Here is a 24,339-nt window from a genome sequence, read left to right as displayed (position 1 = left end):
TTAATTGGTAATAATAATTAACAATGCTAAATAGACAACATGTACACATTAGTTTGGTTTAAATCCTATTTAACAGTCAATGGATGCTATTGCTCTTTACAAGTATCTAGAAAGGAATAGATCAGGACCTTGGTATTTAAAGAAAACAAACAATCTGCATATGTTCTGATTGAGTGTCCTTTTGTATGTGTATGCACAATGGAGACAATCTCCTGCCCATGAATACAGATACAAAGAACCTAGGTGTTGCTTGCCTGCACTTCTCTAAACAGACTATTCTGTTATTTGACTGCTTCTCTAATTTGAATGTGCCCAGTTCTTTTTCAAACCATGAATCCCTTCACCAATCAAAAGTAAACATCCAGCTGGTGACCTCTACTTGCCATACACAATCAGGACTGACCTTCAGGGTGAGTGACGTGGGTGACTGCCCAGGGCACCATGGGTAGGGGGGCACTGTGGCCCAGCTTGATGGAGGGAGTGAGCAGGTCAAACCGGCTCCCAGCTGGGGAAGGAGATGAAGCTGCAGGGAGTTTGCCCAGGGCACCATTTTCCTTAAGGCCAGCCCTGTACACAACGGCATTGTTTGGTGAGGCAGAAGCAAATCCATGCACCTCAGCTCCACAGTTAGACTCCTACTTCCCAGAAAACAATTTCCTCATAATCTTACCAGCCAACATTCACTTCAATATGGGCATCCAAGATTGCGACAACATCGGCAGTAGATGCTTCCCAGCCGGAAATCCGAGCTTGTGTTAGGCCTTCTCTCTTCTGATGCCTCACAATTTTTAGCAATCCAGGGTGTTTTGCATTGTAATTTTTTATCTGTTCATCCAAATGTCCTTTTAGATCCTCTAAAAATAGTATGACACATTTTAGTGTTTTTTTTTTCCAGTTAATGGAAATTGTTGAGATTGGGAAACAGAAAAGAGCAATTAGATAACACCTTTTCCATCTTTTCCCAGCCCCAACCTCAATGTAAATTTCTTCCTTCAAAAATAATGGCTAAATTATTTGGTTACTCAGAAGAACTTCTCAGGAAGTAAACCTTGACCGAGGGTAACAGCACATTCAGGACTTAACAGATATGATTTTTAAACCCAGCTTCTATTTTGGGGGATACAATTTTGTGCCCAAACTTAATTGCACCCACAAAAACTATGGGCACATATACCAAACATTAGACCTCTGACTTCCTGATTGTGTCCGAAGACCAGGCAATTAGATGTCTAACTGCTAACATTTGTGTCTACAGTTACCTGCACCTGAAAAAAATATACCAACATGAAAATGCTAAACACATGTCTATGTAATATGAGTAGGGATGTGCTCTCCTGGGACATAGGGCCCCCATTTCCTTCTCCACAGGCAGAAACAAGAAGGATCTACCTAGAGAATTATAGAAATTCAAAATGGAAAAGATCTGTGGATGAACCAGTCCATCTCCCTGTGGACAGTAGATTTCCTAATGCTTTGTCCAGTCAAATTTTAAGAGCAATGAGGCTTCCATTACTTCTATAGCATAAAATATCACTGTCAGGAAGTTTATCCTGATAATCAGATTAAACGTTCACTTTGTTGGTTTCATCTCATAACTATATCCCAGTACACCATGTGGTATTGGGAACTGTACTGTTAAGTGGCTTAGCCTCAAAGACAGGCAGCTTACAGGGAGCAGGGGCCACAGAACCCATGTTCTGTTATGCAGAGGCAATTGGGAACTGTGTCACTAAATATAGAAGATCTCTTTCAAACACTTTGGGTTCAGAGCAATTCCTGAAAATCAGATAGCCCCAGGAGTAAATAGAAATTAAAGAAAATAACCTGGGTGGAAGACTGGAGCAGTTAAAAGCTCCACCAAAGCTAAAACTCTCTGGGAACGTAGAAGACATCAGAAGAGAATTAAGAAGCACTTCACTGTGAATCTGCAAGCAAGGAAGGCCTGTGGAAAGGAAAATAGAATGTAGCCTTATTTCTGACAATAGCAGGTTGTGATGCACTTGATGCATTCAACAGTGTTTAGTTCAGGCACACAGGACCAGCTATGAAGGTGCAGTACGGAAATTTGAGGAGTTCTGCACTTCATGTAAAAATGAGACCTAGAGAAGAGATGTTTTTAACCTGAGGGTACAAAAAGAAAGTAAAACTATAAAAAGCTTGCAACTGAAATAAAGCTGAAGAGACAATCTTTCAGTTTTGGAGACTGTCATAAACAGATGGTTAAGGGTTAATGCCTCTTTTACTTGTAAAAGGTTAAAAAGTTCACCTAGCCTAGCTAACACCTGACCAGAGGAACCAATGGGAGAACAAGATATTTCAAAAGGAAGGAGGGAAGTTTTTCCTTTGTTGGAGAGTTTCAGTTTCAGCCGGAGTGAAAAAGATCAAGGAACCAGCCTCTTATCAGAGTAGTAAGTTTTAGAAAGGAATAAATAGGTTTATGTTTATTTCTTTGTAACCTGTCTTATGCAATTAGAGGTAGAATCAAATTGGGTATTTGGGTATTTTTTTGTGTAACTAAATTTGTGCCCAGGGGAACATCCTCTGTGTTTTAAATCTGTTGTCTGTGAGAGTAGCTGGTATGCTAATCTCTCCCAGAGGGTTTTCTTTTACCTTTCTTTTCTTTAATTAAAAGCCTTTTTCTTAATACCTGATTGATTTTTCCTTGTTTTAAGATCCAAGGGGTTTGGATCTGTGTTCTCCAGTAAATTGGTGAAGTCCCTCAAGGCTATCCAGGGAGGGGAAGGTTTTGGAGGGAAAGGGAGTGATCCAGACACTAAAAATTCTGGATGGTGGCAGCGATACCAGATCTAAGCTAATAATTAAGCTTAGAAGTGTCCATGCAGGTCCCCACATCTGTACCCTAAAGTTCAGAGTGGGGAAGGAACCTTAACAGAGACAGAAGCTCCCACTTAAGCCTCTAACAAAAGATCTGATTGTGATTGACATCTGGAACAAAAAACTCAGAGAGACTACTGGGAAACACAGAGTTAAAATTTGACTAAGCAACTGCAATTTTGTAAAGCAAAGGAAGTCACTCAGTGCAGAATGAAGGTGGACAGCGCTCTGACACTGTGGACATGATAGATGTAAGCAGAGTCAGGATGAGCTCTACCCTGACATCTGGTGGTGAATTGTGGAAAAGAATTTCAGGGGCTGATCTTGTTTGCATAGGCACACCCACCCTGCCTAGCATGAACCCACAGCAGCCCAAATGGTCACTTGGGCTGCTGTGGGATCCCCAGTTTCTCTGTTATTGGGACAGCAAGAATAAAGTGTAGTTACCCTGATTATGTGAATCAAGGACAATGAAACTGTTTTATGACAGAGGGACTCACCATCAACTAAGTAGCACTCTCTAGACAAGGGACACGGGTTCCAAAACCTAGGGCAGGGGATGGGGACAAGTATTTGTACTTGATATTATGGGCCTCCTTTTGAGGGAGTGACATGCCAATTGCACCACCTTCTCCTCTCTACTGTGGAGTCTCAGAGCTAATTTTAATTCCATTATGAGTCTAGTTACAGGCTGCTGAGCTGAATTCATGTTGGGCCAATGATGCATCAGCACTGAGGCTTCCCTACCACAAGCTAAAATCACTGAATGCTGTGGGGGGGCCTGAAGCTATGTTGCTGAGTGGCTGGTGGAGTAGTTTAAAGGCTGATTGGAGCAGCTTACAGGATGGCTGGTGGAGCGGAGTGGCTTGTGGTGAAGGCTGCAGTAAGAACCCTATGGAGAGGTGGGTCAGTTGGCCTCAGACCATGTAAGCTGTCCTTTAACACTGCTGTGCCCCCTCACACTCTCAGGCTGTGAGGTAAAAGTCTGTAGATAGACTTTTTAAGTCTGGGGCTGCACTGACCAGGGACAGAGACTTTTGGGGTGTTGGACTTTTGGGACTTTGGGTGATCTTTTGGGTGGTTGGACATAAGATCCTGAGGGGAAAAAAATACTGCCAAACTTACTTGGGGGTGGGTATTTTGCTCATGGTTTGTGTTATGAATCCTGCTTGTGGTGTTTCCCCAACTTAATGCTGCATCGTTTCCCTCCTTTATTTAAAGGATTTTGCTATACTCAGACTCCATACTTGTGAGAAGGGAAGTACTGCCTTTTAGAGGCACCCGGGGAAGGGGGAGTGGTATGTAAGTGTCCCAGGTCACTGGGTGGGGGCTCGAGCCTGTTTTGCATTGCGTTATTGAAATGAACACCAGATACTGAACCTGGCCCTTGTTGCTGCGAACTCAGATGGGCAGAAAGGTTACATAGAGAATCCAAAATATCACACTGTAATGTAGTATTTCACTCCACACTTGCCCTGAAGGTGTTAATGGAGGCCAGATAGGCCAATTAACCTATTAGGTTGCAAGGTGGGGGTATTAAGGCTGAGAGGAAGGCCCTAATTAGGGAAACATCACTTGTGCAGGAACAGGTGGGGCTTCCATATGCCAGAGAATGGATAGCAGTAAAGGGCTGCAGGGAAGTAGTCTGCAGTCACTCCCAACAAGAAGGGAGATATGTTTGGAGTTATAGAGTCAAGTAACCTATAGCTACTCCCTAGAAGGTGAGGCTGGCAAACCCAGGGAAAGAGGAAAAGCCAGAAAGTAAGGAAAGGCTCAGGGAACAGGCAGTAATGTCCAGGATGGAACAGTCCTTGAGTGCTGGCTAGAGGGTCTCTGGGCTGGAACCCAGAGCAGAGGACAGGCCCAGGTTCCCTTACCAGACACTGGGGAAGTGGCATAGACCTGGCAGTGGAAAGCAGACTGCCTGGAACAGTTCACTCTGGAAGAGTTTGATACTCTGGAAGGGGAAGACACATGTGACTTGAATAGAGGGCTAAGCCATGAAGACCAGCCACCTTGTCTCACTGGGAGCAAGGAAGAGAAGGCAGGGTGCATGGCAAAAGGCAGAAAGGAGGCGTCAGACCTGGAATCAGCTAGTTCCCAGAGCGGTCAGGAGGCGGCGCCACCTTTGGTGAGTGGACCCTGTGACACACACAAAAAGACACTTGAGGCAGACAGGCACGTGGTTCTCAGAGTCCAGCAAAAACAGCACTTGGAACTGCACATGCAGTGCCAACCAGCATAAGCCAAAACAGTGCCCAGCATATGAGAAAAGATGCAGGAACTGCAATAGATCACATCATTTTGCAAGAGTTTGCAAACGTCAGCAGATGGTGCACAGCGTGGACAAGGTGGACGTTGACAGCACCACTAGCTCAGCTGAATTCTTCCTAGGAGTAATGGACAACATTGCAGCACAAGATTCTTGGCCTGCCAACCTGAAATCAAATGGGACACTTTTAATTTTAAATTAGATACTTTTGCACAAGCCGTGTTGCCAGAAAGTGTTACTAGCACACACACAAAAAGTCACAGGAATGAAAGATAAACAGCTAAAACATAGAAGTTTGCAGAGTTGTAGCCATGTCCAATCCAAGACATGAGAAATAAGGTAGGTAAGGTAATATCTTTTATTGGACCTACTCCTGTTTGTGGAAGGGATAAACTTTTGAGTTTGTAAAGCACAGGTCTTACAATGCTGAGCTGATCCTCACTAGCAGAATACATAAGCTTGATGTATGGGTAAATAAACTGGAAGAGATACAGCATGCAATATTACCAGGGGGAAAAATAAGCTGTTATTGGGTAAAAACATGTCAAACCCTTGGTCCCATCAAGAGTGCATTCACTGGAGAGACGAGGGACCAAAACAATTAAGGCACAGTTTGAGGATGCCTTCTAGGGGATAGGAAAGCTCTCAGCAGAGTGCAGAATAGAACTGAAAGAGCACAACCCGTGCCACAATTCACACCCCTAGGAAACTTCTCATCACCCCACAGGCCGAGACTAAAAAAAGAGCTGGATAGACTCATTGCTCTGGGGACCGTAGAGCAAGTAGCGGCCACTGGAATGGGTACATTCATTGGTAAGGTAGAGAAAAAGATGGACCCCTTCGCTTATGTACAGACCCAAATTAATTTTAAAATATATGTGAAAAGGGAACATTTTCCACTACCTACAAAGTGAGACATTTTTGGAGAGATGGTTGTTGCCAAATATTTTTCTATCAGGTTCTCTTAGAAAAACAGAGCACATGATTTGTGCAGTCACCACACGCTTTGACAGACACTATATCTGTAGAATGCTATTTGGTTTGTCTTTGATACTTGGAAAATACAACTTTTTGATGGTCTAGAGGGTACTAAGGTTTGCATACATGACATTTTGATCTCGGGGGGAAGTTGGGGCAAGATCCATAAAGAGATTTAAACATCTAACTGCCACTTTAGGTGTCTAAATCCAAACTTTAGATCCTTCAAACCCCTGCTCAGATGTCACCTAAGCCTATAGGCTTCTAAATTCCCTAAGCATCTAAGTTTCTGCAGGTGAAATCCCCAAGATGCCTACATTTCTGGCAATGGACACTTGCAAAGCCACCCAGCCACTGAGCTGCTCAGCACCTCAACCCCAGTGGTATCCTCAAAATGGGCATTCCTACATCTATATTCCTGCAAAGCCCAATCCAACAGGAGTTCTCAGAAGTTACCTATTGCACACAACTGAGAAGGATGTCCCCTTATATCCTATATCCTAAAGGTTAGAGCACTCACTGGACTTAATTCAGGTCTCCCACTTCCCAGGAGAGCGCCCTAATTACTGGGCTAAGGGTATTCTGGGGTAGATCTGTCTCAATCTCGCCTGTTGAAGGTGTGTATAACATACTTAAATATTAATTGGGCCAGGAAGATAGTAACAATGACTCTATAGCCTAGTGGCTCGGTCACCCACTTGTGAGGTCCAGGTTCCAATGACTAAGAATTTCATACAAAGAGAAACAGCTTCAACAGGACTGATTGAGAGAGACCTACCTCAGACAACAGACAAGGAAGGGATACAATGATTCCTTGAAACAGTGAACAACATAGGGAAATTTGTCCTTAATTTATCTGATCAAGCCAGAAAACTCAGAACACTTGTTGTTCACATATGTCCAATGGACACAGGATGCAAAACTTAATAAAGAGTTTGAGAAACTGAAGGCATTAATTAAAGAAGCCCCAGTCCTGAGGTAATAGAACACTAAGCACAAAACTAAGTTGTCCACAGTCACCTCCAAGGAGAGTAAGAGTGCAGTCCTCCCACAGCAGTATGGTCAAAATTGGACAGCAGTGACGTGTGTGTCATGAGCACTTACAAAAACTGAGTATCAATACACCCAAAGAGAGAAAGAGGCTTTGACCTTAATCCATGAGTGTGAAGCGTTTCATGTCTTTATTTATGGGACACGAATGTTAGCTGAAACTGACCATACACCACTTATTGCCATTACCAGAAGGGGCCTGGCAAACAACTCCCTGAGAATACAGAGATTGCTTTTTTCAGCTACAACTATCTGATTTGTACATTCAATACAAAACTGGGAGAGATTTGGTGTCTGCAGACACACACACTCTCTAGAACATTTAACAAAAAATTCAGTGGAGCAAGTCCAGAGCTAGACATTGTATAGGTCAATCTGATTGGAAAAAAACCAACCCTGTGCAATCTCACATGAAATGTGGATTGTGAATGCCAGAGCTACTGCTCAAGATGAGACCTTACAGAGAATAATTAAGGCTATTAGAACAGAATGGCTGGGACAGCATGTTCTCAACCCCTTTCACTGATTCAGGGGAAGTTTTCAGTCCTAGATGGGATTACTAAACTGTTACAGAAAAATAAGCTTAAAAGGATACATGATGGTCTTTTAAGGATTGAAAAAATCTAAGAGATGGGTGAGAGAATTTATACTTGGCCTCAAATGAACAGCAATATTCAGGAATCTGTCAAGGCTTGTTGCATCCACCAGAAATACAGGCCAAGTCAAGCAAAAGAGCCATGTTGGTAGCACAAGGAAAAACTAGCCCCCTGGAGCACAGTAGGAATAGATTTATTTATGCTGGCTGGAAAAAACAATGTACTTGTCCTAGATTATTTCTCTCACTTCCCAGAGATAGCCTTACTGGAAGATACTACAGCTAAACAGGTAATTGTCAGGCATTATTATATTAGACATACCATGTCTAGCAGAAATAGATTTGACAATGGGCTGCAGTTCAATGAGCAAGAGTTTAAGTAATTTCCAGTGCAGTTTGGGTTTAGACATAATGACAAGTCCTCATTATCCCCAATCCAGTGGGTTGGTGGAAAATGATGTTATAATAAAACAGCTACTGAAAAAGGCTGCAGAGTCAGACTGAGAACTTTGCACTGTTAAAACATGGTCTGTCACCTGCAAGGAGCACCCAAGAGCAAATGAAGATGTCGATGCTTAACTGTGTCACTTACCATTCGAGCTGTAATCATCTACCAAGACAATTTCTTTCAGCAAATGAGAAGGCGTTCGGTTAATTATACTAGTAATTGCACGTAAGATGATCGACATTGCCTCATTCATGAATATAAGAATGACACTAAGTGTTGGGAGGTCGTGGGGATATTTTTTCACTTTACAGCTGTAAGAGAATGAGAAGAATATTAGCAGGAGTCCTGAAAAGACCCAATAGAGAAGCAGCCAAGTGAAGGGAGCATCTTCATATTCAGGGCAAAGCAGGAAATAGGTTGTTCTGAACACTGGCTACCCATGAAACAGAGCTTTGAGGGCCTGATTCTGTGTAAAGGGGCTTGCACATAACTGAGAACCAGACCCTTTTCTTTGCAAAGACTTGCCCCTCCACAGAAAGGCAAGTATTCTTTGCCAGAGGAAAATGTAGTGTTTAAACACAGCCATGTGAATTTCAGTGAAATCCACAGGGCTGATCTTCTCTCTGTTGGAGCAGATTCATAGTAATTCCATTTTACTTTAATTCTACAGTTCTTCTTAAGTGATTACACAAATCCCACTTAGATATGTGTGCGCCAGGTGGACTTAAGCGACAAGCTGGGACGAAGCATGGGTCCTGCACTTCCTCCTGCCTCCAACAAAGGATATAAAGGGCAGAGTAATCTTGATCCTCCCACATTGCCTTCTCACCGCTATTTTTCAGCTTTAAGGTTTCCTTAATATTAGGTTTTATCATGGAAGTTTATGTAGCTCAGTCGCCTCTTATTTCTCTCCTTTCCACCAACAATTGTCTTGGGCAAAACATTTTCAAAGCTGGGTCCCTACAAATTAGTACCTACATCCATATTTAGCCACTTAGGTAAAAGAGGTCTGATTTAATCAGCAGTGCCAAGCTAGCAGGGCCTGCAGGTGCTCAGATCTGATGAAATCAGGCCATTCACTGTCTACCTATGCATTTAGGCCGCCAAGCTTGAAAATGTTAGCCTTAGGCTGAGGTTTTTCAAAGGACCCTAAAAAATCAGGCACATAGATCCCATTGACAAGCGAACAGAATGCTGGGAATAATTAAGAAAGGAATAGATAATAGGACAGAAAATATCATGTTGCCTTTATAAAAATCCATGGTACGCCCACATCTTGAATACTGTGTGCAGATGTGGTTGCCTCATCTCAAAAAAGATATATTGGAACTGGAAAAAGTTCAGAAAAGGGCAACAAAAATTATTAGGGATATGGAAAGGCTTCCGTATGAGGAGAGATTAATAAGACTTGGACTTTTCAACTTGGAAAAGAGACGGCTAAAAGGAGATATGATTGAGGTCTATAAAATCACGACTGGTGTAAAGAAAGTAGATAAGGCAGTGTTTACTACTTCTCATAACACAAGAACTAGGGGGTCACCAAATGAAATTAATAGGCAGGTTTAAAACAAATAAAAGGAAGTATTTCTTCACACAACGCATAGTCAACCTGTGGAACTCCTTGGCAGAGGATGTTGTGAAGGCCAAGACCATAACAGGGTTCAAAAAAGAACTAGATAATTTCATGGAGGATAGGTCCATCAATGGCTATTAGCCAGGATGGGCGGAATGGTGTCTTTAGCCTCTGTTTGCCAGAAGCTGAGAATGAGTGACAGGGGACGGATCACTTGATAATTACCTGTTCTGTTCATTCCCTCTTGGGCACCTGGCACTGGCCATGGTCAGAAGACAGGATACTGGGCTAGATGGACCTTTGGTTTGACCCAGTAGGACCATTCTTATGTTCTTATTTTCTGAGATTTGGGCAACTAACTCCCATAGACATCTTTGAAAATCCCAGCCCTAGTTTTTCCTTTCTGTATATGGAAACTTGCAAATGCAGGATACTTCTTTAGGCCTTTGGCCATTTTTGTTGCCTTTTTGGTGCTTTCTGTATTTGGTGCGTTTTTTTAACCTTGATACAGTATTCAAAGTTAGGACTGATCCATGGTTTATATAATGGCATGAAAATACATAACTCATTATTACCTGGCCCTTTCTTAGAAAGCTGGTGGCTTATAAATTTTTTCAGTTGTTGCAGCACATTAAAAGGTAAGTCTATGCTGCATGCTTCTTTCAGCAGCATGGGGAAGGCTCTCTGCAGTGCGGAAGGGCTCCAGCATCAGGGAGCTGTGGGAGACTTTCCTCACTGCTGCAGTTATTCCCAGGGAACACTGGTAATGGAGAGATAGTGGGAAAAGGTCCCACCACCTTCTGCCTGCCAGAGCCTTTTCCCACCTCATGGAAAGATTACAGTCACAGGGAAAGGCTCTGGCAGGCTCAATCTTTCCCCGCTGCCTCCTCTGCCTTTCACTGGGATATGTAACTACACATGGCGGCCTGGACACAGCCTGCTTTTCACTGCAGTGTGTAGCTTAGAGTTGCCAAGTGTCCTGTTTTCTGCTGGAACGCCCTGTCAAGAAGGGACCCTGGCAGCTCAAATCAGCACTGCTGACCAGGCAGTTAAAAGTCCGGTTGGTGGGACTGGCAGGCTCCCTACCTGGCTCCATGCAGCTCCGCAGAAGCGGTGACATGTCTCTCAGCTTCTAGGCAGATGGACGGCCGGGAGGGATCTGCATGCCACCCCCACCCTGAGCACCGGCTCTGTGGTTCCCATTGGCCTGGAACCACAACCTGCAGGTGGAGGCAGTGAGCATGCAGAGCCTCTTGGCCATGCCTCTACCTAGGATTCAGAGGGACATGTCATCACTTCCAGGGAGCCCCCTGACCTAACTGCCACCCAGAGCCCACACCCCATCCTGTGCCCCAACCCCCTGCCCCAGGCCTGAGCCCCCTCCTGTGCTGTAAACTCCTCATCGCTGGTCCCAGTCGAGAACCCACAGCCCCAGCCAGAGTCCTCACCCCCTCCAACACTCTATCCCTCTGCCCCAGGCTGGAGCCCCCTCTCACATCAAAACTCCCTCCCAGAGCCTGCAACCTCTCCTGCACTTCAACCCTCTGCCCCTTCCCAGAGCCCCGTCCTTCACCCCAAACACATCATCCCCAGCCTTACCCCAACCCCCTGAATCCCAATCCTCTGCCCCAGCCTGGAGCCCCTCCCACACCCTGAACCTCTCATTTCTGGCCCTACCCTGGAGCCCACATCCCCAGCTGGAGCCCTCACTCCCTCCTGCATGCCAAGCCCCTACCCCAGCCTGGTGAAAATGAGCAAGTGAGTGAGGGTGGGAGAGAGCCAGCAACAGAGGGAGCGGGGATAGAGGTGTGGGATCTCAGAGAAAGGTGGGGCAGGGCCTTGGGGAAGAGGTGGGCAAGGGTGTTCGGTTTTGTGCAATTAGAAAGTTGGCAACCCTAGTGTAGCTGCACATACCATACATGTCACCACCAGCAGTGTGTAGTATATACATAGCCCAAGATGTGCCCAGTGACACCTAGATCTTTTGCCTAATAAGTTGTAACCAGAGGCACTGTAGTCTGTTGTGGCTACATTTGAGCATCTTTGAGGATGCTATAACTTTTTTCAGTATTTACTGATCTGGAGGAAGATTTTCAAAGGCCCTAGTGGGCGGTCATGCAACCTACTCATATTGTGTCTATGGAAATCTCCCCTTTATACTTTGTGTAATTTCATCATGTTCAGTACATTTCTTAGTTCTTCCTCCAACTTGCTTTCTTGAAGTCTAATACCCTTGTCACATCTTAAATTATCCTGCATCTACTATATATGGCCCATAGTCTGTTCTCAGATATGCCAGTGCAAATTCAAATTAACTCTACTGGGCTCAAAATAGTTACTCCAGATTTGCACTGGTGTAACTGAAACAACAATCTGGCCCTATCAATTTATACCATGCTCGTCAGGGGCTAGGGTGACCAGATAGCAAGTATGAAAAATTGGGACAGGAGGTGGGGGGTAATAGGCATCTATATGTGAAAAAGCCCCAAATATCAGGACTGTCCCTATAAAATCAGGACATTTGGTCACCCTATCAGAGACTGGGATTTCCACTGTAGGTATTAGGCATACATCCTGTGACTTTAAGAGCAGAGCACATGTTAGAGAGAAGGGGATTGGGCTAGGAAGTCTAGTTGGAAGCAGTCCAGTCAGCATCACTAGATACACAACTAGGAGCACACGGCTCTCCTTTGGCTTATGTAATCCTATTTGAGTTCTACTAAAGCCTTACTTATAAAAGACCAGACTGTGCCTCCTTCTAAATCCACAAGCCAACACAGCAGGTTCACTTTGTAAGCAAACCTAGCAACTGACAATCTTCTTCCTCATAAAACAGAGCAGTGGTCCCCAACGTGGCGCCCACCGGGGCATTTATGTATGCCTGCCTAGTGCCCAGCAGGGGAGAGAAGCCGCGGCCCCGCCCCTGCCGGGGACAGAGAACTCTGGGGTTGCAGGTTTCATTCTATGTTAAAGTAAGAATAATAAATAAAATATATTTGGAACAGCAGTTCAACAATGTTTAACTTTTTAAAAATAAGATGAAAACTGTTGATATTTATTTTGTAAAAACGCCTTAATTTTTCTTACAGGTAGATAAAAAAGAGCATATTCACATGGTAAGGTAAAAAAGTAACTGCCAAATAATTTCTTAATACCTTTTACATGTAAAATTACCCTTTTTATCTTATGGATTCATATTATGTACATTAAATATGATTTTTTTGTATTATTTAATGTACAAATACAAAATAAGCCTTGAAAAATGGTTGGTGCCCACCACACTCTTCTGAAAACATGAATGTGCTACTGGTCGCAATAAGGTTGGGGACCACTGAAAGAGAGCATTATCTGATTCCTCTATATCCTTGAAGCTGGCACCATATAAGGGTCACACCTACATTACAACAGAACGCCTTGTTCCTTATACTGTTTAAACATTCTTTGTTCCATTACCTTTTGGAGAAAGATTTCAGTTGCTTGCCGTACCCACTACAGCTGTCACAATCTACTTCTTAGGATACAAATCTTTCCCAGCTGGCCAAAGCAGTGAAGTAAGAGAGTTATAATGAATGAGAAGGGTTGGGTAGGTAGCTGGAGGATTTCCTAACCAGATAAGAATTAATTTATCTTTTTTTCCTCAGGTCCACATGACCAGTTTGCAGAGAGATTAATAGTTTATTTTCTTTTTGCTGCTGTTCAGTATTGTTTTGTTTTGGCCCATTATTGAGGTAGGAACTGAGTGTCAATATTTTCATTCAGCTCTGAATCCGAACTCTCCCAAAGTTCAAGAGAGTTGGTTCTGAGTCACCTTTAAAAGAGCCCTTTTGCAGCTTCAGGGACCCCTGAGGAGCAAATCAGAGGAGAGTCAGAAGTGCTCAGATATTATGGTAAGGGGGGACACCTCCATAGATTGGTACATCTTATTCTGATCCCATTTACACTTGTGTAAATCAGGAGTAATGCTGTTGAAGTCAATGAACATACACTTAGAGCTGATCAAAAAAATGGGGACATTTTTCATAAAACAGTTCACAAATAATGTGCCCCTGGCTTTCATTTAAAAAAAAAATCAAAATTTGTTGACCAGCTCTAGTTACAGGTGTAGACGAGTGATGTTTATGACTGGAGCATCACGTCTATGAGCTTGAACAGTGCGCTAGGGAATGATAGAAAGCTCTAAAGAGGCTTGTAGTACACTGCCAATGATCAGCCCTGGATAATTGTTTTTTAGCCAGACTTTTGAATGTCCTGGCTCCTAACATGTATTGCCACATGATCAGTCTCTCCATCTTCATAAATCTCAGCTCCCAGCTCAACATGCCATTTATCATAATGCTTTCATAGGACACTGGGCTTACTGTCCCCTACCATTAATAATACCTAGGTAGTTACATAGACTTTTTTATCCAAGCACATTACACAGGTATGTATGTATCAATATTCCTTTTTTTTTTTTTTTTATAGCTGGAAAAGATGAAGAACAGAACAGTTGAGTGACTTGCACAATGTCCCACAGTGAATCACTGGCGTGGAATTCACATCTAATAGCCCCGCAGTGCCCTCTCCTTTTGACTACACTGTCTACTGTGTATAAACACAATACAGCTTCCTTATCCTTTCCGGCTTTCTTCTTCTTTGAGCAGGCCCTGTGCACAGGGGACAATTTCACTCGTGGAGCTCAAGTGGAGCTTAAACATAGCATAGAGTAGAAAGTCTTTTGAATGTTGCTTTTATTTTTCCCCTGTGCTAGCATGTATCATTATTAACAAGATCCAATTTTATTTAAAACTTCCCCATTATATCTTTTACATATGTCTCCTATAAGCTCTGACCTCCTGACTTGCATTTTGTGTGTGCAGAGAATTACCCACTGCTCTTTGTAAAATACAGAAAGAAGAACACATCAAACTAAATGCAGCACAAATCCAGATCTGCTCATGGATTCCTCATAACCTTCCATTCTAAATCAGCTTGGGGCCTTGGATAGCACCTCTTTACATTCATACATTTGCCTATGAAAGTATACTGGGTTCATACTGCACCTGGGATATCTGGTGTCTGGAATAGGCCGATCCAGGGGCAGACGGTCACTGAGATAAACATTATACCCATATTTAGTGAATAGATCCTGGGCTGTGGTTTGTTGCTCTTCTGTTAAATCTGCACCCCAGCGCTTGAACAGCTTTGAATCTGGAAACAGCTTTCTGTGCACAACCTTCTTTTCCATTTTGTCTTCCTCCTTTGCTTTCTCAGCCTGGTGCATTTCACCCTTTGACTCCTCTGGCAGCTTTATGTCATCTTCTTTCTGTTTGTTTCTTTCATTATGAGAGGGCTTTTTCATGAAATTGGCTGCTTAAAAATAAAGTGTATTTAAGGTCTAATGACGAGAGAATAAAGATAATGGGCCAGATTCTCCTCACTCAGGTTTAAATCAGGAATAAATCAATGCAGTTACAATTACCATGAAACTGGCATGAGAGGAGAATCAGTTTCTAGCTTCTTTTATAAAAAGGAATCTGTAAAGGCAGGATTCCAAAAGTTAGTCCTAACAATGCCAATATTATTGGTCACATTCTGACCACTGTAAAAAATTAATGTTCCCTCTGTTGATACTCACCCCTTCTTGTCAACTGTTGGGAATGGGCCACATCCACACTAATTGAATTGGCTTTGTTAGCACTGACCCCTGCACTTGATAAGGCATTTCCCATCTTTTCATGTGCTGTATATTTATATCTGCCTATTGTATTTTTCACTCCATGCATCTGACAAAGTGGGTTTTAGCCCACGAAAGCTTATGCCCAAATAAATTTGTAAGTCTCTAAGGTGCCACAAGGACTCCTCTTTGTTTTTGCTGATACAGACTCACACAATTACCCCTAGGAAACTATTCTTCTCTCGGTTTCCCCTTGTGTAAATAAAGAGAAACTCCACTGAAATCAACGGAGAGATGCAGAAGGAAAACCAGTGTACAAGTGATATTAGAAACAGGACTCAAGGAGTTCAGTAGAGTTTGTTCTGATACACAGAGGAGGACAAACTACGACCCACGTGCCACATCGGGCTGGTCCCCCAGCTCCTGGGCTGGGAGGCTAGCTCCCAGCCCCTTCCCTGCTGTTCCCCTTCTCCCGCAGCCTCAGCTCGCCCCACCACCAGCGCAATGCTGTGGACGGCGGGTCTGGGAGCTCCTGGGGCAGCGCAGTTGCAGAGCCTGGCCTGACCCAGTGCTCTGTGCTGTGTGGTGGTGGGGGCGGCGGGGGCAGCAGCATGGCCCGGCTCCAGCTGAGCGCCGTGGCTGTAGTACCACCAGCCACCAGTGCTCCAGGCAGCATGGTAAGGGGATAGAGAGTGGTGGGGAGGGTGTTGGACAGAGGACAGGGGAGTTCGGGGTGGTGATCAGGGGATGGGGATGAGGATGGTGGTCAGGGGGGAAGCAGGGGGTTAAATGGGGGAAGGGGTCCTGGGGGGCAGTCAGGAAGGAGGGGGAGTTGGATGAGGCAGCAGGAGACAGTCGGGGCAGGGGTTCCGGGGACATCAGGAGACAGGGAGAGGGGTGGTTGGATGGGGCAGGGGTCTCGGGGGTCCATCAGGAATGAGAGATGGGCTTGGATGGGGCAGCGGAGGTCCAGGGACAGTTAAGGGACAGGGAACGGGGGGGTTGGATGGGGCAGGAGTCCCGAGGGGGCAGATAGAAGGTGGGGGCCAGGCCACGACCCCCTCCCCTAACCGACCCTCCATACAATTTACAAAACCTGATGTGGCCCTCAGGCCAAAAAAGTCTCCCCGCCCCCGTGACACACTGAAGTAACTAAGATCAGCATCTGGCCATATCTGAACCATGTTGCTTATGCAATATGGGCCATGAGAGTAGTTCTAAGCATAAAGCACAAATGACCTCTCCACCCTATCTCCATTACATGACTGCTTAATAATAGCTCCCTTGCCTAGATAAACTTCTGGGGGAACTGGAAAATTAGGCTGTATCAAAAAGGCAGGTAATTCACAGGAACTGTCTATATGTAGATATCTGAGGTATTTATTTTTGGACTTCACTAAGCAGGAGTGCCATCAGTGTGTGCAGGGTTGTTGTTACATATTAACTTTTAAATATCAACAGTTTAACTTTATTTTTCCTGATGATTATTTTATTGGATTGTAAATTCCTGTATTTATTTCAAAAGGAAAATATCCCTTAAAAACGTCTATGCTAGCAGAGCCCTTGTAAGAGATATTTTGCCTTTTGATTTAAAACAACAAAAACAGTGTCTTTTTCAAATACTGAACCAAACACACTTGTTACTTTTCATAGCTATTAAAAGCAATTGGCAGAGATATGCAAAGCAGCAGGTGCCCAGGTAAACTGGAGTCTCAGTCTGTCACTAAGGGTGGTGTGGTCATTGGACTGGGGTACTTATTACTAGAGTTAGAGAAGGAAACCCACATAGTCTGAGCCAATTCCAGGGCTTCCTAAGAGACATTTGAAAGGGCTACTTTCATCTCTGGCTGATCACTGTACTGTATATCCCTGCTCTATATCCCCTTTCCCTGGTACTCACAAGCCTATCTAGTGGCAGAGTAAGTTTAGACCAGGGGTTCTCACAACAAATGTTTTGGTGGCCTCAGAGTGCGGCTACCAACTCTTGCTGGTGGCTGCTCTGACAATTTTTCCTAAAATACATAATTAACTTTAGGGGAAAACAGATACATAGTGTCCAAATCATTGTAATTTATTTATGTAGTAGGAAGGCAGTGGGATGTAGTGCTCCCCATTCAGCACACATGGACTTTGCTCCTATTCTTGTGCTCTGAGCATGTCACAGAGTGAAAGCCCCTCACCCTGCCGTGGAGCTGCCAAGCCCTGCAATAGCCCAGAGCCATCGAGGTACTGCAAAGAGTGAGTGTGGTCCCACATGAGGGAAACGCCAACTCATCTCGCTGTCCCTGCTGCCCATGGACATTGAGTGAAACCCGACCCGAGGAAGGTGGGTTGGGAACTCACTGGTCGGCTGCAGAGTCCCAGACTCTCCGTGCCATGGCCAGGCAGGAGTGGGGGAGTTGCCCAGGGGAACACCCCGGTGACCAAACACCATAGCCACTAACAAGAGTCGCCTCCAGCAGTGTGCACACTGGCAAGAGTGACTCCAGAAGCACTACCCAGAGACCCCAAGGAGGCTGCGCATTCCAAAGGGCGCCGATCCCTGCTGGCAGCATTTGAGAAACACTGCTCTAGACAACATGTTGATTCTAAAACCATGGCAGCTGGCAGTGGCTTGGCTACACTATCCCTCCCACCATTGCTACCATTCTGGTGGAACAGAAAAGGCCTAGCGAGGATGGGGAAAAAAATCCTAAAGGCCTGATACTGCAGCACTTATTCGGGTAATTTTGGTGGGACAACTCACTTGAGTAAGGCTGAAAGACTACACCCCTTTGTCACCAGGCCGGGTTTCTCCCCAGCTCCAAAGTCTGCGCTGCCCCACCCAATCTTCCGCAAGGAGGTTTATTTCCTTAACAGAGGTTAGCAAACAAACAGTCTTTGCTCATTTTTTAGCCTCCAGCTTCAGATCCAGGGGTCTCTGGGACTCCTGCTCCTTAGCCAGGGCTGGCTCCAGGGGTTTTGCCATCCCAAGCAGCCAAAAAAAAAAAAAAAGCAGCAATCGCGATCTGCGGCAATTCAGTGGGAGGTCCTTCACTCTGAGCGGGAGTGAGGGACCCTCCGCCAAATTGCCGCCGAATACCTGAAAGTGCCGCCCCGATCTGGAGTGGCGGCCCCAAGCACCTGCTTGATAAGCTGGTGCCTGGAGCCGGCCCTGTCCTTAGCAGCTTCCCAGTTTCAGTCAGCTCTGCTCACTTCTTGGAGCAACACAGCCCCAGGGCTGCTTCCCTGAGCCCCTGGCCCTTTGCAGGAACCCACCACAAAAGCTAGCTCCACGCCAGAGTGGGTTTCTTTCCCTATGGCACAGCCTGTCTTCGTCCCTTTCCCAACAGCCCTTTATAGCAGCCCATCCCTCTTTAACTGGCTGGACTGGATTCACCTGCTCTGGTTCAGAGGTGCTGGGTTTAGTCTATCCACAGGGACCAGCTACCCTGTGACATACCCTAACCCCCAGTTTTCCAGGAATAAAAAAATTCATATATTTTCCTTCTTGTGCGGAGGCCTCCCGGGGCTACTCTCACCCCTCTCAGTGCAAAAACACTGTTCTGCCCCGACATTCTGCAACATCATTCATTTTACAACATTTCAGGGCCTGAATGTTTTTCTTAATCCAACCCAAATAGTCGCCTCAGTGGTTTAACATAATACCAACATTTCAACTATCATTTCCCACAAGTCCCATCCAGTCAGTGTGTTCTCTGAGTCCTAGAAGTCCTGCCCCTAAGCATGAACTCTCAGTCCCAGTCACCTTTGAATATTATGCCTTGGGGCCAGGGTCACATAACCAGTCTCACTGGGCATGGTCCCTACATAGTCTTATCTCTGTCAGCTGGACTTTGGAGTCGCTGCGTGAATAGGCTTTTCCGCCTCTGCGCACAGAGTCTCCACTTGAGTCTCAAGTTCATGAACCATGAGGAGTAAACATTCTCTATTCTCCTCAGTGAACTGGAGATCTGTGGCTAGCTGCTCTTTCTTGAACTTGAGATTCCATCATTTGCTTTCCGCTGGCTCCAGTTGTTCTACAAGCTCACCAGGCCTTGGTAGGGGAGCTATAAAACAGATCTGTGCTATCTCTTTCCATGCACTGGAGCCCTGTTTCTCCCCCTGGCTCCCTGTTTAGGACTCCACATGTTGGAGTAGTCCTGTCTGAATCCCCACGCTGGCTTGTTTTACAGGTAGTTCAGCCTGGGTCCCCATGGTACCCTGTTGAATTTGGGATTTTGTTTGGGTTTCCACAGTCTCCTGTGGGATTTGAGATTTCATTTGGGCCTCCCTAGTGTCCCAATAAAACCAGGGACCATGTCTAGGTCTCTACAGCAGCCTGCTGAGCCTGGGACTCAATCTGGATCTCTCAAGTACCCTGCCGAGTGTTTCTTATCTGGGCCTGGGTTAATTCCTCCTACAGCGCCAAGCATCACTGCTTCTCCTTCTTAACCTCCGCCTGAACCCAGGCCAGCACTTGTTCTAACCTGGCCAGTTGACTAATGATTTTCCCCATGAGGTGCTTATATTGTCCAACTCTTGTTGGTATTTGCTAAGCTGATCCCTCAGTCATTAGAGAAGGTTGTGACACTCCTCCCCCCTTGGTCTGCCTTTGCTATCTTTGCTCTGGCCTCTAGCCCTCTTATTTCTTTTCCTAGTCAATTTTGAACCCTCCACATCCTGGGCTCTTGTTCTAGCCCCTGTTGTATTACAGCTGGGAAATCCACCTGGTCTCACCACAGGACTGTGGACCAAGGCAGACAGACACTTAACCCTGCAGCGTGCAGTTGAGGTCTTTGATCCTGAACCTCCAGCTCAACTTCCGTGGTGGGATAGATGTGGGTCTTACCATGGGTATAGGAGATGTGTACTCAGAGGTACTTGTCCAGGCTACTTAGCCTTACCTGATCTTCCTGAACCAGCATGCACCCACAATCTGAGTCGACAAGTCCCTCAACTACTGTTCCCCCACCCTAACTTCTACTACCTACAGTGGGTCTCCTGTGGGCCCCTAAATGATTAAACCCTGTCCAACTCTAAGAAAGTTTTGGAGTGGTCTCCCACTGCATGGTCCCACTCTACTAACAGTTTTACTATGCCTGGACTGGTCACACTGGAAGCAAACCATAGGGCCCTTCTGGTTTCCTCTCACCAGTATTTACAATAAATGGTGGGGCTACCTGAGTCCCTCGTAGATTCTGCATGTCCCTGAGTTTTGGTCACTCAAGGTCTTTCCCCCTTGTGAGTTTCCCTGGGTCATCCCCTAGTGAATTCCCCTCAGTTTATCATAGTGCCCTGGCCACTTGTCTCCTTTCTCCTCAAAGAAGGCTTCAGCTCTTTCCACAGCTTCCCCCACTAAGGCCAGCTCTTTGATCCCCTCAGTAGAACTTTCAGGAATTGCTCCAACATAACTGTCTCCATTCAACTGGTATCAGGGCAGAGCCCCCATGTCGCAAGGTCCAATAATTTTTGGGCCACTACTACCATCAGACCCCTTGTGGAAACAGTTCTACCCACAACCTGTGTCTATATACCTCAGGACTCAGCTCTATTCAGTCCAAGATGGCAGCCTTAACCACTAGATAGGCATTCACCATCTCATCTCTTACTGCCAGGTAAGCTGCCTGCTCCTCACCCACTAGGAAGGTGCTATGAAGCCACCCCTGTCAACACCTACCAGTCTGCCACCTTTGCCACGCACTCAAATGTTCAGAGGAAGGCCTCAGCATCATCTTCCAGTCCAAGCTTCTCTAGACCTAGGACCTACCAGCCCCTAGTCCCAACACCAGCTTTGTTACCAGATGTGGCTCAGCCTAACCTTTTCTGTATTCACTCCTGTTGTTTGGAGTGAATTTCTTGTCACCTCTGTTGTGCCGCTAACTTGGCCTCCTGCTGTTTCTGTTGGCTTTCCATCAATTGTATCAGCAGGACCAGGGTCTGCTATTGCTATCCTGCCACTAACAGGCAGATTACCACCTCCATCTTTCCCTTTATTCCAGGGGAGGGCTGGCAACCCCATTTCTAGTACCATGTGTCACTGGACCAAGCATCTACCCAGTGCCATAGCATGTGCTGCCACGTCCTTAATGGAGGTTAGCAAACAAACAAAACCAGTTTTAGCTCATTCCTTAGCCTCTGGCTTTAGGATCACCCCTCTGGAGAGTCTCTGGCACTGTTACTCCCAGTAGTTTCCTAGTTTCAGCAGGCTCTGCTCCCTTCTTGGAGCAATCGACCCAGGGCTGCTTCCCTGAGTTTATGGACCTTTGGTCCAGGGACCCACCATAGGAGCAAGCTGAAGCCAGTGCGGCTTTCCCTCCCCAGGGCACAATCTTTCTCTGTCCATCTCCCTCTTTAATTGGCTGGATTGCACTCACCGGCTCTGGTCCAGGGGAGCTGGCATTATTCTGTTCACAGGGGCCAACTACCCTGTGACACCATTTTAAACAAAATCCCACTCAGAATGAATTCCTGACACAGGGATTTCCTACATCTTCAGTCATAAAGCCCTGATCTCTTCTTACATAAATATTCCATCCCATTCAAGGTATGTCTGCACTGCAGCCAGGAGGTGTAATTCCCAGGTCAGGCAAACATACACATGCTAAAACAGATTGAGCACTAAAAATAGGTGTAGTGGCCTAAGCAGCAGGAGGAGTTAGCCGCACAAGTACGTACCTAAGATTTCAGATGGGATCATACTCAGAGCAGCTCCACTGCTTTGTTTAGCATGCTAGGTCAATCAGAGCTAGTGCAAGTATGTCTACCCAAGCTGGAAATTACACCTCTAGCTTTAGTGTAGACATACCCTTAGAAGTTTCTTGCCTCATTCTGTATTCTAAGGGTTGAACAATCTTCTCTTCAGCTCTCAGTGCTGTTTTTGAACACAGGTCAGTCAGCAGCTATCACCAATCTCAGCAACCCCCCTTCCCAATAGCACTTCTGCCAGTTCCTTCTAGCTCAGGGAATGAGAAAAACAAAACCAGGGCCTGGTCATGGCTTCCCAAGTTCAAATCCTTTGCTCATAACAACAGCTGAGGTCAGGTGAAATGAGTAAGGAGATTCCCAAGGCCTCTCTTTCTTTCAAAACAGATTCATTTCTCACAATAGATTTCTTACAGCAACAACAAAATCTAAGAAATTATTTTCCCTTGTGATTAATCTGCTGGTGTGATCAGCTCTGCCAAGTGTTTCATACTTGATCTTAATCTCTTCCATCTAATGCTGAAAATCTTGCTGTTTCCAACATCTATAGCTATGGGCCCCCAAATGATTAAGACCTGTCCCAACTTCAAGAGAGTTTAGGGTGATACCAGCCTAGAAAACAAAGCAAGTAAGGGCAAGTGGCATTTCCTTGTAGATATGACAGAGAAATCCTCAAATCTTTTCTCTGCAACATTCTGATTTAGAAAATGTGTTCAGACAAATCCCAAGAAACACACAGACATAAATTACTTCTAAAATGCTACGAAGTACCCACAGGGCAAAAGAATTGAGAGACTTAATTCTAGTGAAGTTAGATGTTCTAAATATGCTGCTGAACAGCAATGTGTTTTACTTACAGATGTTGTGAATATACATCTCCAAATGGTCCAGCCGCTCAATTACTGCATTTTCTTGGCTGAAAGATCGGGGATGAACCGCTAAGTATCTGTGGCTTTCATTTTTCAGTTCTTGTATTACATTCTTCACATAAAACACAAGGAAGATATTCGCAGTGGATACAAGAAACAGCACGGTTGGAAAGAGACCTGGTAACCTTCTCCATGACACCATTCTCTTCCTAAAATATATATCTGTCCTGGTAGTGATTCTTATTCAGTTGCAGTCGTTGCTGCCCCAAATTAGTTCCAAATAGACCTCTTTGGAGCAGACATTAAGACTGCTCAGGTGGAGCGATCTCTTTGAACTTGAATGTGTCAGAGAGCAGGCAGCAATTATTTAAAGTTCCTGGAAGGGATGGGCGTTTACAGCCTTTTACCTACACTATGTGTTATACAGGTTACCCTTTAATGGGAAGGTACGCAGCTGTAACAGACTTGCCTAGGGAGTTAAAGGATTTGATTGTTCTCATGTGGCACATGTTGCCAGAGGTCTAATATTGCTGGATGGTTGTCAGAAAAAAATACACACACAATAAATCTGCAAGTGATTCCTTTGCCACTGATCAAGATCGTCTGATGAGATTTGTATATGTCTGCAAACGAAGCAGAACAGGTGAAGATAGTATCCTGTAGAGTGAGGGCATTGTGTATCCTGCCTGTGAGGATTGATGGCTCCAAAAAACTGCAGAAGAGCGAATACCTTAAAGACCTAGGGAGTTTAACAAAATGGAGTGCGTGTCTCAAGACAATCAGGGATGGGACTGTGCCAGTGAGTTTGTCCTGGTTCACTCCATCCTCTGTACAGTGGGACATCATCAGACATTATAAGTAGCTGCATTTGGAGCCGCTTACGTTCAGCCAAGAGCTACGGGTGCTTTCCTCTCCGACTGGAGAACTGACCAGGATTATAGCGCTCTCTTTGATTTCTATTTGAGAGACAGGTTCATAATTTAATTGTCTTGTTAGACCTGAGGCTGAAACTGGCAGCTCAGGTAGCTGCCAAAGAAGATTTTTTTTCCATTTGTACTCAGAAAGGGAAATTTCACTAGAGTTAGAAGATAAACTGTTTTCCCATCCTGAGAACAGTTTAGAGATTCACTAGAATTTTAAACTTTGCAAGAATTAGGTCTCTCAATTCTTCTGGAGAAGCCACCTTGAATCACAGCTCAACCCCAAGAAGAAGGGCTGTTAGGCCCCAGAACAAGGGAACCAATGTCAGAGTTCACAGACCGGGAGTGGGTGTTCCAGGGAGTGGGGCAAGAACATGGATACTGGTGGGCTGGGGAGGCCTGCTTTAATTACAGCGCAGCCCTATGTTGGGGGACTGTGGAATTCCTTAGCCAAGAGGA

At 45.1% G+C, this 24,339-nt stretch overlaps 1 protein-coding gene across 2 annotated transcripts in view; it reads right to left on the bottom strand.

The window, feature by feature from the left end:
• GALNT8 (polypeptide N-acetylgalactosaminyltransferase 8) overlaps positions 1-23,303 on the bottom strand; it is a 59,536-nt gene extending 36,233 nt beyond the window's left edge. The window contains exons 1-4 of one of the 2 annotated variants that reach the window (XM_030553185.1): positions 22,949-23,303; positions 14,794-15,103; positions 8,323-8,489; positions 671-854 (exon numbers count right to left, since the gene is read on the bottom strand). In XM_030553185.1, coding sequence (XP_030409045.1) covers positions 671-854; positions 8,323-8,489; positions 14,794-15,103; positions 22,949-23,162 — 875 coding nt within the window. In that variant the 5' untranslated portion in view covers positions 23,163-23,303. The remainder of the gene's footprint in view (positions 1-670; positions 855-8,322; positions 8,490-14,793; positions 15,104-22,948) is intronic. The other variant, XM_030553195.1, reaches the window with a different exon arrangement.
• Between the last annotated feature and the right edge of the window lie 1,036 nt (positions 23,304-24,339).

Source organism: Gopherus evgoodei, chromosome 1 (assembly GCF_007399415.2).
Source record: "Gopherus evgoodei ecotype Sinaloan lineage chromosome 1, rGopEvg1_v1.p, whole genome shotgun sequence".
In the NCBI taxonomy this organism is placed as follows: Eukaryota; Metazoa; Chordata; order Testudines; family Testudinidae; genus Gopherus; species Gopherus evgoodei.
The sequence above is the reverse complement of the archived record's forward strand: the minus strand, read 5'-3'. Positions and strand labels throughout refer to the sequence as shown.